Source organism: Psittacula echo (genome assembly GCF_963264785.1).
Source record: "Psittacula echo genome assembly, chromosome: 1".
Lineage (NCBI taxonomy): Eukaryota > Metazoa > Chordata > Aves > Psittaciformes > Psittacidae > Psittacula > Psittacula echo.
The window spans coordinates 115,676,879-115,695,804 of record NC_137735.1 but is presented as its reverse complement, the minus strand read 5'-3'; the positions used below and the strand labels follow the sequence as shown (position 1 = coordinate 115,695,804).

At 37.2% G+C, this 18,926-nt stretch overlaps 1 protein-coding gene across 5 annotated transcripts in view; it reads right to left on the bottom strand.

Annotated features, from left to right (window-relative positions):
- Positions 1 to 18,926, bottom strand: part of CDK17 (cyclin dependent kinase 17) — a 94,387-nt gene that overhangs the window by 10,704 nt on the left and 64,757 nt on the right. For all 5 annotated transcript variants that reach the window (XM_080621953.1, XM_080621954.1, XM_080621952.1 and 2 more), the window contains 4 exons: positions 7,188 to 7,313; positions 3,248 to 3,304; positions 793 to 907; positions 181 to 275 (listed from right to left, as the gene is read on the bottom strand). In XM_080621953.1, coding sequence (XP_080478079.1) covers positions 181 to 275; positions 793 to 907; positions 3,248 to 3,304; positions 7,188 to 7,313 — 393 coding nt within the window. The remainder of the gene's footprint in view (positions 1 to 180; positions 276 to 792; positions 908 to 3,247; positions 3,305 to 7,187; positions 7,314 to 18,926) is intronic.

The following is an 18,926-nucleotide window of genomic DNA, read 5'->3' as shown; positions in this document are numbered from 1 at the left end:
ATTGCCTTCTTCTCCATGTTGTGTGTGGCACAGTATGTTATGAAATTGCTATATTCTCAAATTACATTGGAAGTAAAGAGTTTTTCTTCATCCCTCTTATTATGCTCTTACTTTGTTATGTCTGTGTTACTTAGAAACAATAAATTGAATGCAAAGCTCACTAACTGTGTAAGCACTTACCAGATATTCAAAAACAAGAGTCAAAGACTTGTCTGTGTGGACAATATCGTGTAATGTAACAATATTTGCATGCTTCAGATCTTTTAATAATGACACTGCAAAAGAGAATTGTAAGTATAAACAAATGCAAAACATGAGTAGTAAATGCATTTCTAGTAAGTTCATACATATAAGCTATTTATTTTTTTTTAATAATTAAAAAGTCACTTTTTAAGAACATAATACTCACAGATTTAATTAATAAGAAAGGTATTTAATCAAGACACCAGACATTTGAGTAACAGAGTGTAAGTATTTCTTACATTATACATTTCAAAGAGAAGTAGACATTTGGTAAAATGAATTCTGAACCCCTGAAAGTTACTCATTAACAACAGTCTAATTCGGTACAAAATCATCCATTTGAGAACACATCCACTCCCCATAAATAAATTTGAAACACTAAATCTTCTAAGTCTAGACTAAATTCTTCCTCATCAAAACCAATACCAATTTCATTAATCTCCCATGTAGCCTATGTATTTCCAACTAACAGAACTTTGGTAAAAAAAAAAAAAAAAAAAAATATCCAGAAGTATTTGGAATTCTAAGAAATAAAACAACAGTTATCACCTTCTCTTATAGCTGTACATGGTGCTCCCTCTTCATGTTCCAGGCGGATTTCTTTCAGAGCTACCAGGTTCTCTGTCAATTTACTTCTCCCCTTATAAACTGTTGCATAAGTACCCTACAAAACGGAAAAAGGATGATACTTTTACATGTTGTTTCTTCATTGAAAGATCAGTTAATAAACAAAACATAAACTTCTGTTTGAGGTTCTAATAGGTTAAACTTTGGATATAAAATGTTTTTCTTACATTGTCTTCTTTAGACACATGTAAAACTACAGAATTATTTTAATTATTTATATTAAGTTCAGGTCTGAACTCACAGAAGACTACAAGGGATGTATATGCTTAACAAGTCTGAAAATGACATGAAAAGCTATACACCATACAGCTGCCGAAGAAGCCAGATCAGGTAGCATTAAATTCACTAAGTTCACTGCTGGGATCATTTACCCTCTTGAAAGTCTCTATTTGATTAGAACTAGGTCAGGTATGTCTAAACTACGCTGCTATTACATTTCCAAAGCCTGCATAGTCTTCCATTATTTTTATGAAAACAGGTAACTTGTTTGGTAGCTTCTTGACATCATGAACAGTGAATATTATGAAGCTTATCTTTCTCAAGCTTTTTTTTTTTTTTTTTTTTTTTGTTTGTTTGGACAGGAAGAGATCCAAAATTCTCGGGACTTGTTACAGAAGGGCAAGAAATTCTGACAAAACAGCAAGTAGGTACAACTAATCCCAGCAAATGAAAGAGGACACAACAAAATTACAGAAACTGCCCTAGGTTACAGTACAGTACTGTGAGGCCCTACAGAGGGATCTGGACAGGATGGATTGATGGGCTGTGGCCAATTGTACAAGGTCCAACAATGCAAAGTGCCAGGCCCTGCACTTGGGTCACAACAACCCCATGCAACACCAAAGGCTTGGGGATGAGTGGCTGGAAAGCTGCCTGGTGGAAAAGGACCTGGGTTTTTGGTCAACAGGTGACTGAACATGAGCCAGCTTGTGCCCAGGTAGCCAAGAAGGCCAAGAGTATCCTGGCTTTTATCAGAAATTGTGTGGCCAGCAGGACTAGGGCAGTGATTGTCCCCCTGTACTCGGCACTGGTGAGGCTATGCCTCCAACAGTGTGTTCAAGTTTTTTGCCTCTCTACAAGAAAGACACTGAGGTGCTGCAGCGTGTCCAAAGAAGAGCAACAAAGCTGGTGAAGGATCTAGCACACAAATCCTGTGAGGAGCACCTGAGGGAACCGGAGTTATTTAACCTGGAGAAGGCGCAGGGGAGACCTTACTACTCTCTGCAAGTATCTGAGACGAGGTTGGAGCAAGGAAGTGGCTCATCTCTTCTCCCAAGTAACAAGTGATAGGACAAGAGGTAATGAACACAAGCTGTGCCAGGGGAGGTTTAGATTGTATATGAGGAAAAACGTCTTCACTGAAAGGACTGTCAAGCATTGGAACAGGCTGCACAAGGAAGTGGGCAGATATCCCTGCAGATATTTAAAAGACATGTAGATGTGGCACTCAGGGACATGGTTTACTGGCAGGCTTGGCAGTGCTGGGTTAACAATTGGACTCAATGGTCTTAAAGGTCCTTTCCAACGTAAATGATCCTATGACTCTACATACCTGGTGTTGTCCACTACACTTTGTAAACAAGTGAGATAATGTAAACCCACAACTATGACTTGATACCTACTAGATTAACATTTCTCCAAAGATATGCAATGTTACGTCATGTATAGTGATCCACCTAACAAGTACTGGAGACAAAATAGAAAAGAAATGCTTTTGGAAATGAAAATATTTCAAATGGAGGATTGGCAGCAATATTCACAGCAAAGACACTGACCAGTCCTGCTTTATTCTGCAATCTTCAGTGTGTCCCAATGCTCCTGTGCTCCTTATTCATTTTTGATCCCACTGGCGAACCTCAATCAAATTGGACAGGACTGACACCTGGCTCCTCCTGAATTCTACTGTTTCTCTGGAAGTCAGATGCTAAGTGGATGTAGAAAGCTGTACCACTTCCCTCCCAGAAAGACAGTCAAGCTCAGTGTTACATACTTCACCTTGCAGCAGCCAGCTGGTTGCCCAGCTCAGGTATATACTGACTTCTCTACCAGAACATGCATAGCTACCGCCTGCACTCTGCAAGTGTTGGCTTCTTGTCCAGCATGAATGTTTCCTGACATCTAACTCAAGGCAGGAAAACACCAGGCTTATCTAGTTTTATTACTGACAGAATAATTATGATTAATTTTCCTTATGATACATGCATAGAACGTTTGTGTGGCTGTGACACTGTTCCACATGTGGACTATATCTGATTAGCTGAAAAGATAAATTCAATGAATATTTTGAGGGATTCAGAGACTTTCCACTAACATTTATGTAGAATTTTACATAAGACATTGTCACCAAAGCACTAATGATTTCAAAAGCTATACATACCTCTCCAAGCTTTTCTAACTTGATATAGGTTTCCATTTTTCCAAATCCAATTTCTGACTGCAATGAAAAGAAATTGAAAATTGGTCACTAAAATGGAACACTTTATATATAACTTAATCAGCAACCTAAACTTTGTTTCAGAAAAATACCTTATAGTACTTGATCAAGCACCACATAATTCCATTTTAAAAACAATGTAGCATATCATGATAAAAATATGTCCCAGCATCCAGGCCTAACATTCAGCCTGTTGGCCAGTCTACTGTGTATCCTAGGAGGATTATGAACCGAGTTACACGTGGACCAAAAGCCCACATTAGCCTGCCTCCTACTTAGGTCTTCTCTACTATTCTGATCTGATTACTACAGATGAGGTCATCTCAACTCTTTCATCTTTTCTTTTGCTCAGCATAACCATGTGCTGCTGCTTCTTTGAAAATAACTTTACTTATTCGCTATGTTCAAGATCTCAGACTGAGGTTTCCTCTCCCATTCTGACTTCCCACTGCTTTTCAGCCTAAAACTCTGCCAATAAAATCCCTTAACATTATTCCTTCACATGCTTGAGCTTTGTCTCAACAATTTACATTTATTGGCTCATAACCTCATGTCGTTGTGTATTTTACTTGCATCTATTCACCTTCTCCTTTTTCATCACCAACTTAGCTCTGTAATGCAAGCCGGGAGGGTTTACTTGCCTGTGTAACACCTTTTTCTGAAGACTGGAAGACTATTACCCTTTTCCTGTTCAAATCCACTGCTACTCTTGTATTTAATATGGTTATCTCTTACTATTATTTTCATGAAAGATCACTGTCAATTACATCAAAGCTCTGTACTGTTCTTACAGTGTAAAGAAAGTAGACATGTAAACCACAAAATTTTAAACCAATTTAGAAAGTCCTACAGCCTGTACCCTGTCAAAACTCAAAATCAATGCAATTCATTGGGTTTTGCTTTACTGACAATTAAACGTATACTAAGACAAAAAAGTCAGGTTTTCTGCCCAGCACAACCTCCTCCTTCCACTTCTAAACATAGCTCTTCACTTGCTATTTCTGTCTAAGGAACGATACTTTGACCCCAAACTGACTTCAGCACCTATGTCCACCAGTCAGAATATGTTGATTTGTTCCTAAAAATCTGATGAATGTTAAAGTTGTATGTTATTTCAGGGTAACACAGTCTAACACAAATACTGCTGACTGCATTAAGATTTGACAACAATATGAAGGTATACTAATAAAAGTTGGATTAATACTTAAGTTTCAGAACACATGCATGAAAATATATCTGAAGTATGTTTAAGATCTTGTCTTCAAACATATCTGACATATCTAAGGTAAAAAATGGGACCATAATTATGTTAACATAGTATTAAGAGTAAACCTGTTTTATTAAATTAGTGTTAGAATTGAAATACAAAAACCCCACTACTGCATAAAGATACTTTAGCACAAGCATATTTAGGACCTGGCTGACGCCATGCTGTTTATCCCAAAATACAAGCAGAGCTGATATCTGGCAATCCTTATAACTGCAGTGAGACTTTAAACGTACCACTGATACAGGTACAATGTTAGTAAAGCAAATATGTTTCCAAAGTGTATTCTGACTTACTTAAATATTTTGAAGTAAGTATTATATGGTATTAGAATTAAAAAAGATAGGTTGCTTAGTTTACAGGAGAAACTAAAGGAGAACTCATAGCCACTGGCTTTATTACTGCCAGACAGTCTGGAATACAACTTAAAAGTCTTGATTTCTAAGAAACCTCAATATTTTTCATTAAGACTAATAAATTCAGGATCTTCTCTAGACAATAAAATGGTACAGTATTTCCTACATACAAAGGACAGATATTCTCCAAGACCAATCTTTCAATACGTTTAATTTTTTTAATCACATTTTGGTTGCCTACCACTCGGAAGAAAAACTGGTTTTTACATTCCTCAAATTAACATAATTTTTTTCCCAAAATAATTTCTGAAATATTTAATTTTTTTGCTACAATACACATCTGTCTACCTCGACTTACACAAAAACACTGATGCACCCTATTTACGGTCTCTCATTTCTAATGGCTGGCGTGTAAGAGTTACACCTATGCTACTGTGCATGCAATACTGTACATGTATACACAAAATACTATAAAAGCTAATTTTTCCCTTGCATTTCAAAGAATAACACCAAGCCTGAAGTATAACAAGTCCTCACTTGATACTTTTTATAGCCTTTTTCCTTTGATTACTACTACACCTTGGAAAGAGACATGCCTTTGAAGCAGAGCAGAGTGTTCATATATTATAATTAACAGTCTGGTAGCAAGCTTTCAATGACAATTTCAGGATAATGAGTACTTCAATTTCTCTCTTCTAAAAGTTAGTTTGAAATCATGAAAGGACAAGGCAGCAAACGCATGCCTGTGCAGCACAGCACTGCTGGCAGGTTTCATTTTGGACTTCTAAGCCCTGAAAGCATTTTTAAAAGGCAAACCAAAAAACCTTGCTACAGGAAGCTGATTCCATACACACACCATACTCATTAGAGGGCACTGTTTTTCTGTCTGTCTTGTAGAAGGTAAAGAAGACAGAACTTGAACTGCTCTCAGGGGTCAATGTTAAACGAGTAAGGGGATTTAGCTATACAGGAAAATCCCCCAGCCCCCAAATACTGAAACGGTACTTCACCAGCATCTGAAAAGAGAATGTTTTGGAAAGGCTATTCCCCAGTTCAGTTCTGCATCAATAACTAAGTGGTTAGTTAATGAGCTACAAAATTCTGGCACAAATATTTAAGCTTGCTACATTATTATTACTTCCAGTGCTTTGATCCTATCTTTTTTTCTTTTAATATTGTTCTCGTAAAAGGCGACATGCAGATTAGAGCTTCAGTCTAACGCACTAAATTCTATTTTTTCAGGGGGAAAATGCATGATAAAATTCAACCGTCACTTTGTTACAGACAATAGTAATTCACAAAGAATACAATGAAGATAATTCACAGTTGTTAAAACTAATTCACTACGAGTACCCTCACAATTATTTTTCAGCAAATAAGCCATTAAATCAAGAAAACAAAGAACAATGTGGATTACATAAACCTATCCAGGTTTTCTCTGTATAGAATTTCTCAACTATGAATTTGCTCAGAAAGTCACTAATGGTCTTGCAACTCCTTAAGACCGCAATTAATATTAAGAAAGCTGATAGATGAAGTTATGATTAAAACACAGCAATTTTGGTAAAAATAAGACAATAACAGGGTTTTTTGGACTATTTCAGGGATGTGCATATTTTATATGAGAATCCAAGATTTCTAGCATTTTTACTCTAATTACAGTATAGGAACCATCATTCTTCAACCTCCAAGGAAAAGACTTATTTTTGAAAAATAACACAATCATCTAAAAAGGTGTATGTGAATTCATTCATTCATTCATTCTCTCAGGAATTCATATATGCTTAAAACAAACAAACAAACCCCCCATCATCTCAATAGCAATTTTGAGAGACAAAATTTGTTATCAAATACAAAAAAGAACAGTGAGGATGATCTGCCTTCATATTATGCTGCTTTAGGGCATTCCTACTACATCACATAAGAACCCTGGCCTTGACCTAAGACTACATGGCCTATTTGCTCAAACAGATCATACCTGCTCTAAAAAGCAAAAGGATTTAAGTATATGCTCTGGGAGGTGAGTTTAGCCACCAATTTCAATGGGTCAAGACCTTTACAAAGAAATGACTGGGCCTAGTTTGAAGAAGAAAAATGAAAGAAAGGGTGAAATTCTGCAATAGATTTTGGTGGGTGCACGCTGGTGAAGTTGAGGACGTAAAAGCCAAGCTGAATCACACCTATGGTATACAGACATGCATGTCAAATGGAACCTGAAGATCCAAGAGGTTGGTTTAGCAAGCCAGATGCATGCACTTACTAGTGATGCTCTACGAGAACGTCGACTCATTGGCTGATCAAATGGCGGGCTGTTAATCTGCAACTTTTCAAGATAGCCATCTGGTATCCTGATGTCAGCAGGCAGGGACAAGCGCTTGTTCAAATCCTGCAGCAAATAATGTTAAAAAAGAAGGGTCAGTTATTCAAATATAATTCGGAATTTCCTAAAACATCTTCTAACACCTGTAGTGTTACTGTTTTTACAGTGTTATTATTTCAACTGCACATTTCTTTTTTTATTTATTTATTTTTAGTTTGGTTCTAATCTCAAACATGCCAGAAAATGAAATATCAAATACTCTCTTAAAGTGACTGGTCACCACCACAGAGGCAAAAGGGCTACATATCCAGACATGGAAAATATAGGAAGCAATTTCTGAAACAATAGGAATTGTTTTTCAATAAAGGCAGCTTACTGAAAAGTAAAGGTATCCAAGTAAGGAAAAGCATGCTCAGTATCAAACTGTACCATCCATTGCCACAGATTCTACCATGAAGTTAAGAGGACATCTCTGGAACCACCACCACCATTTTCATATTTTTCTCCAGCAGAAGGGGGAAACACCAGATTTCTGCTGGTGGACCTTAGGTTTAATAAATACTCACCTGAGGGCATTAAGTTCTTCCTGATATTACCCTAGTCTATCTTACCTATCACCTCCAGCTTTGACTTCTGGGCATCCTGAGCTAACCCAAGCACTGGCAGCTACAAACCCAATTCGGCTCCCCTCAGGCTTGGCCATATGTTTCTATTTGTGTCCTTGCAGCAGCTTTGAACTATTTTAGCATGCTAAATCATCGAGAAACTATCTCAGGCGAAGTACATAGCTTCCTGCCAGCTTTGCGATCTGAACAGGTTCAGTGTAAGGTCAGACAAGCTCACAGCCTGAACACAGGCAGAGAAGCAGCAAGGCAAGCCTGAAAAGCCAGCAGCTAAATTGGCTTAGGCTGCTACAGAACTTCATCATCAGACTTTCAAAACTGGAGATTTTGGGAGACAACTTGCTAAGCTTTCAGTGCTGATAATGTATTCGAACCATGTATATTCATGATCTGTACATGTACCTGAAGCAACAAGTAAGCAAAAAATATCTGTTAAAAACATATATTAAAATTAATCTAATTTGGCAAGTAGTTTAATTTCAGGTAGGACTGAAGTGCTAATATGCATCCCCCCAGATGACTGATCTACCTTATGCTATTCATTATGGCCACTGGATAAAAGCAGAAATTTTTGGAGAGATGACAACAAAGCTTAAACTTCTGACAGCTGATCCTCCTGTTTTCCTTTTGCCCCTCACACCTCCATAGGTACAGAGCACAAAGTCTGGAAGCTTCCACTTTGCTGCCCAACTTCAGCTTCTTTGCATAACCAGAAAAAATTGGTACCTGTGTTCCTTATTTTGTACAGAAGTTTCAAATTATAACAGGAGCTAGGAATAATCCCTACAGTAAAACAGTATTTTCCACTAAAGAATTTTCTTCCTTTTGACATGTTCTGCTAATGCCATTTTTGTAACAGTCAACTGAAATTCAGTGAAGGTAGAGTCATCTGAAAAGAGAAATGACTCTCCCCTGCTGAAGAGAGATTCAGATTATGATTAATAATCTGAATTATTAATTATCTGAATTATCACCTTATATTAATAAACTATTTATTTTAATAAAAAATAAATTCACCCTATTATTTATTGCATTCTTCAGAAAATTCAGGTAGCTCATCAGAACAGATGAGCACAAAGGAAGAAGCTCCACGTTGCCTTATAGAAAGCAATTTTGTCAATATCACTGTCGTGGGAAACCACAGAACTGCTGGAATAAAACAGGGATGGCAGGAAAAGGACCAGTACCAATCTGTACTCCACCTTCTTATTGTAATCCCAGATGAACAGTGGGGCAATTCTCCCATTGCTCAAGAACATAAAATAAAGCAGAAATTTGACAAATTTCAAGACATGTAAGAAAATAACATTGAGCTGAGTTTTTCAATATAATTCCTGAAGTCAGTAGATATCATCATCTTATATATCCCTTGGCAAAATAACTCTCTTCTACTCCTATCTGTTAGCTCTATGGCATAGAAACCTACTGCAGTGTTCTCTTCTTGCTGTCCCACTGCGTTTGTTTGATAGTAAGTATTTTAACAGAGTTTGTTTGTAGGAATACTGAAATCATGGACCAAAATGCAAAGACCTTATAAAATACTGAATTGATTGTACTCCAAAGCTCTCCATCTATTTGTTCTCTCCTCCCACAGCACTCATACTTGGGGCAGCCAAAGTAGTGCTTCACTCTTAGCTCCACAGCCCCAAAGACGCATTCTAAGCATACTAAGTTGATCAGTATGTAGGAAGAAGGAAGCAAAGGCAGCCTCTAAGCTGTGACAGCAGTTTGAAAACTATGCCATTAACTGTGCACAGTGACTGCCATCAACAACGACATGCCCTTTCAAATGAAGAGGAAGAGAAACAAGTCCGAGGTGCTTTAGAGCTACAAAAAATTCATTATTTTGGAGTCCAGCTACCATAAAAACTGGAGATGACAATACTCTGGGTACCAGACAATATTATAATGGGAGCTAGTTGCAATTCTGTTACAGAATTCCCTTTCCTTCAATCTCAGAAGCTCTGCCCATGCCATTTTTGCAATAAGCAATTGCAAACACCCCCGTGACTTGCTTCAGAGATCCATGTGACATCTTCAGTTCTACACTGAGCTTAAGATGCAAACTTACACTGGGTGCTACACAGCGCGTAATATAAATATTGTTTGAATCTAAGTACTTAATGATGCAAAGGCCAAAATCTATTCCAGTTTGGGGGAAAAAACTCACAAACAATAGCCTAAGTATGCAACAACAACCCTCACTCCCCTGCAACATCTGTCTTAAAAAACCCCAAACATACCACAACCTGAGGGGCAAAGCAGGGAAAAAGTCTTCCCAGAATTGCAGTATCTGTTTTTAATACAACTTCTCTACAGTTGTAACTTCTCTTACATTTGTAATATAATGGACAATACACAGCAGTAATCACTCTTTTTCCCTCAAAAGCACTTAATACTCAATAAATTAACATTTACTGTAAGTTTTTGTTATGTTGCAAATAAAACCAAACCACTATCCATTCTCCTTAACTTCATAGAGCTGAAAAAAGTCTATTTTCTGAGAGGAAAACATGATTTCATGGAAACTGCAGCAGGTATTTGATAGATTTTCCCTCCTAACTATCTACACTACTACTCTTCTTTCAATACTCATGCATATTAGGATGTGCTGAAATGTGAACCAAGCCACAACTTCCTTTTTAAAACCATATATCAAAATTGTTATCTACCAGTTAGAAACCTTTTATGACACCAATATTTGAAAGATGTAATGTTACACTTATAGGTAAATGTTACATTTATAAAGTTACGTCATCTTCGTATTATAATCATCCTTTATCAAACTGCCTTAAATAAGCAAAGTTAAAGAAAGTCATTAAGACTGTAATCCCAAATACTTGAAAGACAGAAATTACTGTATTTTGTTTGCCTGTGCCACCTTAATTCCTCTCAGTTCTTGCAATAAGTGAAGCAACCACCTCTTGGGAAAAGAAAGCAATCATAATTAAATGCTATACAGCAACATGAAACAGGATTCATTAGACCTGCATGAGATAAATAAGCATGTTTCCTAGAGGCTAAATAGAAAAAGTGGAAACTAAAATTCCATCAGTTTGACATAGTTAAAAACCCAGTTAATTTAACTGAGATTATGTTAAAAAGAAAAGCAAGAACCCTACCATACACCAAACAATTCTGAGCCTTGAGTGTTCAAGGCCAGGCAGTCTGCTGACATTTTGGCAACCTGTTCAGCTGATGGCAGCAAAAGACTTATTTCCTCACTGTGGGCTGATCCTGGTGAACCGCCAAGCTTACACCCAGCTGAGTGCTCGCTCCCTTCTCCAGTGGGATGCAGAGAAGACAAAAGGTTGGTGAGGAGATTGTGGGTGGAGGCAATGACAGTTTAATAAGGAAAGCAAAAGCTGTGTGCCCAAGGAGAGCGGCAAAAGGAACTGATTCACTGCTTCCCATTGGCAGGCAGGTGTCCAGTGACTTTCGCCTCAGCATGCCTGGTGGTGGCTCAGGAGTGAAAGACAAATGACGTAGCCACAAGTGTCTCCCCTTCCTCCTCCTTCCCCCAACTTTCATTATCAAGTACCACATCAGATGGTAGAGATTAGCCCTTTGGTCCGTTTGGGTTGGCTGTCAAGCCCAGGGGAAGCAACCAACTTCCCCACTGGTGCTGAACGGCCTCTATGGAGAAGCTGGCCTTAGAGTATGAAGCCCAGAGTCATACCTTGGATGCAGTCACCATTGCCTATTCTGCATGCTGCCAGTGCAGCTACCCCACTGCAATCTTGCTGCTTTAGCAGCAACAAAACCTGCTCTTCTGAACCCCACAGTTTGCTGTGATTTTGGCACGATGCCAGCTGGAGAGCAAGCAGCAGTAGGAAAAAGTGACTTTCAAGAATTTCTAATTCTCTTAAGCCTCTGTGGAATTTCATGAAACAATGAAAAAGACACTTTCTGGACAGAGGGCTTTGTCCACACTAATTTCAACGACCAGCTGCACCTAATGACAGGTTAGCATTTGTCAGAAGAAAAAAACCCACCTTAAACCAAGGAAAATGACTAAGATCAAGAAACCTTTTATAATGGAAATTATTAGCAAGCTGTTAAGAATGCAGGCTGTTGAAAGATCCTGCTACAATGCTGCTTAAAGAAGTAACAAGGAAGCATGTAAAACTAACGACAGGCCTGAATTTTCCCTTCGCTTTTTAGTTTTTACTAATTAAGCTTTTGAGCTTGTCAACACAACAGAGTTAAATGTCCATTTTTAATAGTAATGAATTCTGCATGCCTTTATGAATATTTTAAATTGTTTCATGTTTTAGAAGATAGTAAGTTAGACTAACTCCCTACGTTATCTTACATATCCTTTTTTAAACACAGTAGGTGTGTAAGTGGTGTACACAGACCCTCAACTATGCGGAGGGAATGTGGGCACATTCCTTTGTAACTCTTTAACAAGCAAAGGTTTACTGAAGTTCAAAACCTTAGCTTTCAGGGACAATAAAGTACTTCAGATAGAACAAACTATCTTTAGGGAATTAAAATGGAAGTGTTTTCTTGTAAGTCACTTAAAGATTCATTTTTCCAAATGAGGTCTAACTTATGAAAAAGGTTTTGTCAATTCATAACATTTTCTAGTTTGATTCTTTTATGGTTATCTTTAGGGTCAACTTGGAAAAAAGTATTATCAGTGTTCAGAAAAGGTACTACAAAATGTTCAAATGCCTACAGGTAACTGTATGTCACTTAATGAGTTATTTTTTGACCCAGTTCCAGAATACATTCTGCAGAACATATTCAGTCACCATTTCCTTTGCTAGGGTAACTAGAATGCTTGTGGCATTTCCCCCCTCCTTCTACAACTTGAAAACACATTTTCTACCTTCATGTGCATACTTACTCTCAGCCTTGCTTTATAACTGGTATTACTGGCAGAGAAATGCATACTATTTTTATAATATGCCTGAAATGAGAATCACATTTGTCCTACTCAGCTTGATGTCAGATAAACATGTAAGCACTTAAGACACTAATATCACTTTGACTGCTGTGGAGATAAACTACCCTAATTCATGCTCATCTTTACCGTCTATTTCTATCACTAACTAGAGCAAATGCTCTGAGAAAAGCTACACTTTGTCGAGCCTTGTCTTTGGTCTGGCTAGCATCCAATCACCTTGCTGTAACTTGTAACTTGTTTTAACTGTCTATCACTGACTACTTACATACACTTGGTCACAAGAAAAGGTGTTTCAACTTAAATCCTGCAAGTTCTGTGAGCTGAGTAATTTAATTATAAATAAACAAACATGTCTAAAAGAGACAAATCAAATCCTCCCCCAAAACCAAAACACCTTTTTCTTTTGCTTTTCACACATACTTGTAAGTAAAAAAAAAAACCAAAAAAAACAAAAAAACAAAAAACACCAACCCACCAAATCCCAACATTTTTGATTTCTTTACTTCTGGCCCCTTTTGGATGGCTCAAAATACTGTTGCAAATACCAGCTTCTTGAGTTCCTACCCATAGTAAGCCATTCATAACAGTTTAATACTAGAAATTTCTTACCACATCTTGTTTTTTTCCATCTGACTCTCAAACAACTCTATTCCTTTGCTACCTACCCTGTTCTCATCTCCTATTCCCCATAATACAAACTTGTCAGCTATTCCTAATTGCTAGACTTGGCTTTACAGCCATAGCATTACGCTCTTCAGAAAGTCTCATTCCTGGCCAACAGATCAATTTTCACTTCTCTTAAGCCCTGTCAAAAAAGTACATTTTTTCACACACAGAACCTATTTGTATTTGTGAAAGGAACACTGTTAACTTTTCACACTTTAAATCAGATATTAAAATCAACAACTTCTGTTTTTCCTTAACTCACCATTTATTTTTTGCCAAGATGTGCTACACGCTTCAGTAAATTTAACTGAAGTAAAATAAAGATGATTTTATAACTCAGGATATGGAATGTTTGAACTCTACATATTAAAACTGCTCTAGAAAGAAGCAATTTGAAATATTCACACTTTTTAGTCTTCTGATGACCCAGTCATTACATCTGACATGTAGCCACTTAGAGAATAAACACTAATATTTTTCACAAAATAATAATAAAAAATAACCAGAAAATTGCCCAAGGAAGGATTTACTGAGGTCTTCCCAAGTCCAATTTTCACTATGATACAAAAAGCAGAAAAAGAAAAACTGAGACTACTTTTATTTTTATCCTTTAACAAATGTACCAATTTGCAGACTGTTTCTTTCTTGCTGCAGAAGCAACAATAAATCTTTCTCCAGTCTACTGGGTTACAAATGCCATTGATCTTTCAACTGCTAGGCTGTTTCAGGCTGCTACTGCACTTGCAACTGCAGCAAGAGAAGAAAGATACGGGCTTCTGCCAGTGAAGCAGTTGGAAGCATAGAAAGGGAGCAATCCTGTAGTACCAAATCACTTGTCATAAAAACTTGAAGGGAAAATCATGACAGCATCAGCCTCAGTTCACTATTCCTTCAATCTTTCATTTAGCTGATCTAACAGCTGACTACCTTCAAGCCTAGTATTTCATTGCCTGCGGCCAGATGCTCCCATTGGTTTCTGGAGGAGAATGAGCCCTAAGCTAACGATGTAGTGATGGGGTGTAAGAAGGTCAACTGGCAAAAAACTGCCCCTTCAAAACAAAGTGAGAATGCGCTGATGCAAGTTTAGGGGCCAAGAGAAGGAAGCTGGCTCTGTCAGAAGCAGGTAGTCAGTGGATGACACAAACTACATTGACATGCTACATCATTATAATACCAATCCTTACTGCTTTGGTTCTTCAGTTTATTGCCAAGTTACATTTCCAGACCAATCATTACTTAAGGTATGTACTTACTATACGACAGCAAACAACATTCTCTCCACCTTTTCCTGAAATTGTAGCTTATCTTTTAAGAGTTAATATTGCTAAATTCCATCAATAAATTTTTGTTACAGCCTCACAAAGAAACTCTTCTTCTAAGTCTACAGACACCAGTCTGACAGCCCAAACAATTCACTATAGATCAAATGAAAATGCTTTGCTGTCTTGTGTAGGTCTGAATTAGCCTTCTCACCAGTTCTAACAAGCACCAGCAAGACATGTCAGCTGCAACCACAAGCTGTTCACTACTAAGTCATGGTGCTTTTGTTCACTAGAGAATACTTAATCAGATCTAAAATGCTATCATATAACCCTGTATGCAACACAGTTCAACTTCATGACATGCTAACTGCAAAAAAAAAAAAAAAAAAAAAAAAATCAAATCTACTCTTCCTAGTATTCTTTCCTTGCACATTTTAAATAAAAATCTATATGTTGTGCTACTTCCAAAGCAAATTAATTAAAAACCATTTTTCTTATGCCAATGAGAATTTAAACTTTCTAATACACAACCTTATATGCATGTACTTAGTGTACCACTTTAGTATCAAATACAGCATTCTGAAGGCTGCCTTATCAAATTTCAGTGCATTTTTGTCAAATGACAGCACAGTTGAAGCCAACTGCAACCTCTGTAGAACGATGACATGAAAGTCTGCTAGAGGCAAAAGCAAACAGAAAAAACCCAACCCCAAATCAGAGAATGTATTTATAGAGAATTCTGTTGTTTGGTCCAAGGTCGTGAAGCAAAACCATCAGCATACACACCCATCAAAAGAAATCTATAGCATTCTTGCAGCACATTATTTCAACACCTTTATAAATAAACCTCGATTACAGTAACCAAAAAGACTACTTTAACAGCTGGGATGAGTTATCTATACCAGTTTTCCTTACAGGCATGCAAAATCATCATCATTCCCCCACTCAACTGCCAAGTGTAACTATAATTTCCTTGTGATGCAGAAAGCGCATCTTTTTAATGCCTTCTGCAGAATGGTTTATACCTGAATACTACATTTTTCCCTTATACTTTAAAGTTAATACTTTACTGAAAACAAAATCATAATTAATAGATTACTATTCTGTTGAATTTGAGGAAAGGGTCAAAGAATGTTTTCTTCTGTTAGAAGCAATAATGAAAACATAATCCCAAAACCCTGCTACCTCTCACCCCATAAATCCATGCTGTTTTTCAGCCAGTCTACTGAAATGCAACACAATCTAAGAAAGCATCAATTTTGAGCACTAAGTCAGGTGGCTTGTTGTGTTTGGGACAGAAATGCCAGAAATGAAAGGGGACAAAAATATGGAATTCATTCATTGATTAAATCAAGATTATTTTCAGGGATTTTATCATGAGATTAAGTTTACAGGCTATTTTAGACCCAGAAGAAACACCAAATGACCGCAGATACTGCATGTTCATTGCCCTCCCCCAACCATAAACATAGTTTGCCAGATTTGATGTTGAGATGCTAGGAAAAGACAAGGAGTCAACTGTAATGAGTGAAAAATTGATATTATTAATAATTCTAAGGTTTAATCTCTATTTTGGGACTAAGTCACATTTTGCCAGCACATCTACTATTATCAATCAACAACACAAGGACTTTACTGCCAGTAGTTCAAGAAGGTTATTGCCAGTATCTGTGGCCACTTATACATACATATTTTTTTTTTTTCAAAGCACAGAAACCAGAATTGCAAGCAGACAGCTTTTATCTACTTTAGCACAATGAAAAATCTATCAAAAGAAATCTTCTGTCTTCAGTAATATTTGTAAGAATTGGTAATTTTGAACCCACAAAATTAGAACTACAGGTCAGTAGGATTTTTTCATTTAAGCAGTCAAAAAAATTAATTCTGAACAACTTCTTCAATATACTTTTAACAAGAATTTTAATTTCATGGATATGGGGTTTAAACTCCCGGCCAGCTGAATAAAAACCATTCTTTAATCCTTCTTTTTCTTCCCTCCAGAAAAAAATCCCACAGGTTTTTTTTTTTTACTTACTTCCTATCTGTTCAGCACTAATACAATATTCAGAAACTGCATTCCAGGAGCTTCTACTCAAAACCAATGAAACCAAACCAAACCAAATCTGTGTGACATAAAACCATAAGGAGGAATGAAACTCAAGTGTGAGTTATTACTTTCTTTCCATCAAGTGTATGAATATATAGGAAATTTGGGACAAATTATGCCAACACTTCAAAATACTTCAAAATTATTCTTGGGTATATTTCTTATTTTGTTTTGTTATTATTTTATTGAATCTTGGAGAGCTCATAAGAAAGTGGACTTAAGAGACTATAAGGAAGAATAAGAAAAATAATAACAACCATAAAAAGATCATGTCTGATTTTGTCTGCCTAACCAAATTATCAATCAGATTTCACTCTGTGACATTAACCTCAACAAAAACCCTGCTGAAAACCAGGGTCTGGTGGCTGTTTGACTCAGTGGTAGGTGCTGGGCAGTAACAGATGCTAATAAAGTAAGTTCTGCCTAATATACTACTACACCTTCCTGATTTTTAAACATAAATTTTCATATGTTTTCATCAATCTCCATAGCAGGGTGGTAGGAGAAACTACCCAAAAGAAAAAGCTTAAGTTTATCAGATACAGAAAGAATGATGCGGAGGAGAAGGGAACTGGAAAAAAGCATCATGAGAAAAAAAACCAGAACACACCACTATAAAAATGCAAACCTGGACCCTTAGAACAGTTCTGTATAACATTAATTATTAACATGAGCCATTCACATCAACACAAAGCTGTGAGTAGGAAAGAGAAAGTCCCACAAAGAAACTGGCTAATTCAAAATAGACCAACTTCTTGAATATGGAAGCTGGAAATCTGACCTTCCTGAAAGGACTGTGAGGCTGGAGTGAGTGCAGGGTATGAAACCGCACCCAAGTACTGACTTCACATCTGCTGCATTACAGTGGTTACTAGCGATGTGTTTTGGAGATGGCTGAACACATCCAATATGATAGCAAAACTCTTAAATAGAACTTAAAAGGAAAATCAGGTTATGAAAAAGCAAAACAAACAAAGGTAGATATTCCATCCTTATAAAAAGGGTTAAAAAGGCCTCTGCCTAGTGCACTACCTTTTCTAAGTGAAGTAGCATTTGCAAGTGGAATGCAAGAACTTTAGCATCAGAATTAAAAAGGTTCCTAGCAAAAGGGAAGAAAAGCATCAATTGCTGATAACAGAAGTTATCCCTAGAAAATCTAGTAAAAAGCTGGTTAAAGAAGTCTTTCCGCTATCCAAGCTGAAGTAATTTTTTTCAGTGCAGTGTCAGTTTTCTTTTGCAGAAGAAATGAAAAACTGCCAATCAAACAGATCAAAAGGAGGTCCATCAGTTTCATCAAAACCATACTAGTAATTTAGAACATACACTTAAGTTATTACAAAAGGGATTTAAAATCCATCAAACTTCAGGTGAACTTGAAAATAGGAGTTTACAAAAATAACTGCACATTTTCTAGTGTAACCTTGCAAAAGGTTGAGGCAGCTGCCAGGCTGAATGGAGGTAACACACTGAAAGCCAAAAAGTCTTGACTGTGTTCAGTGTCAGTTCTTTTCTGTCTAGTACTGAAATCTTCCGGTAGGTGACCACATGATTAGATTCACAGAAGAGACAATCAGAAGAAAAGCTACACATTCTCATGAGGTGCAGAGATGAAAATTAGACAAAATCCAGTAAATAAGGCAGAAGGAGATATACTGCTGCCAGGCACACAAGAAATGAGGAAGGAAGAACCTTTGCTCAGAGAAGGCTGTGTGCAGTGATGCCTGCTGGGTATCCAAGGGAGCCTCTTGAGCGGCAAGAGATGTAGGGTTGAATGCTTAGGCTGTCTTTGATACAATGCTTCCAGCTTCCAAAAATAATGACAGGAGAAAATACTGTTCTGTCCCTGACTGAAAGCCTGGATCACCACTACCATCCAGCTTGCTGCTCAAGAATTCAGAGTTTACACATGTGAATAGGGACCTATGAACCACATTCGGATCTGAAACCTACAAACAGAAAATCTTAGTACTTCATCTGTAGAAACATCAATTAATTTTTATGGGTTTTTCTCTGGAGAAAGTACACTTGCCCTGCTGGACCAACAGCAGATCAATTGAGTTACTCAGGCTGTGTCAAAACTCCTGAAACAATCGCACCCCTGGTAAA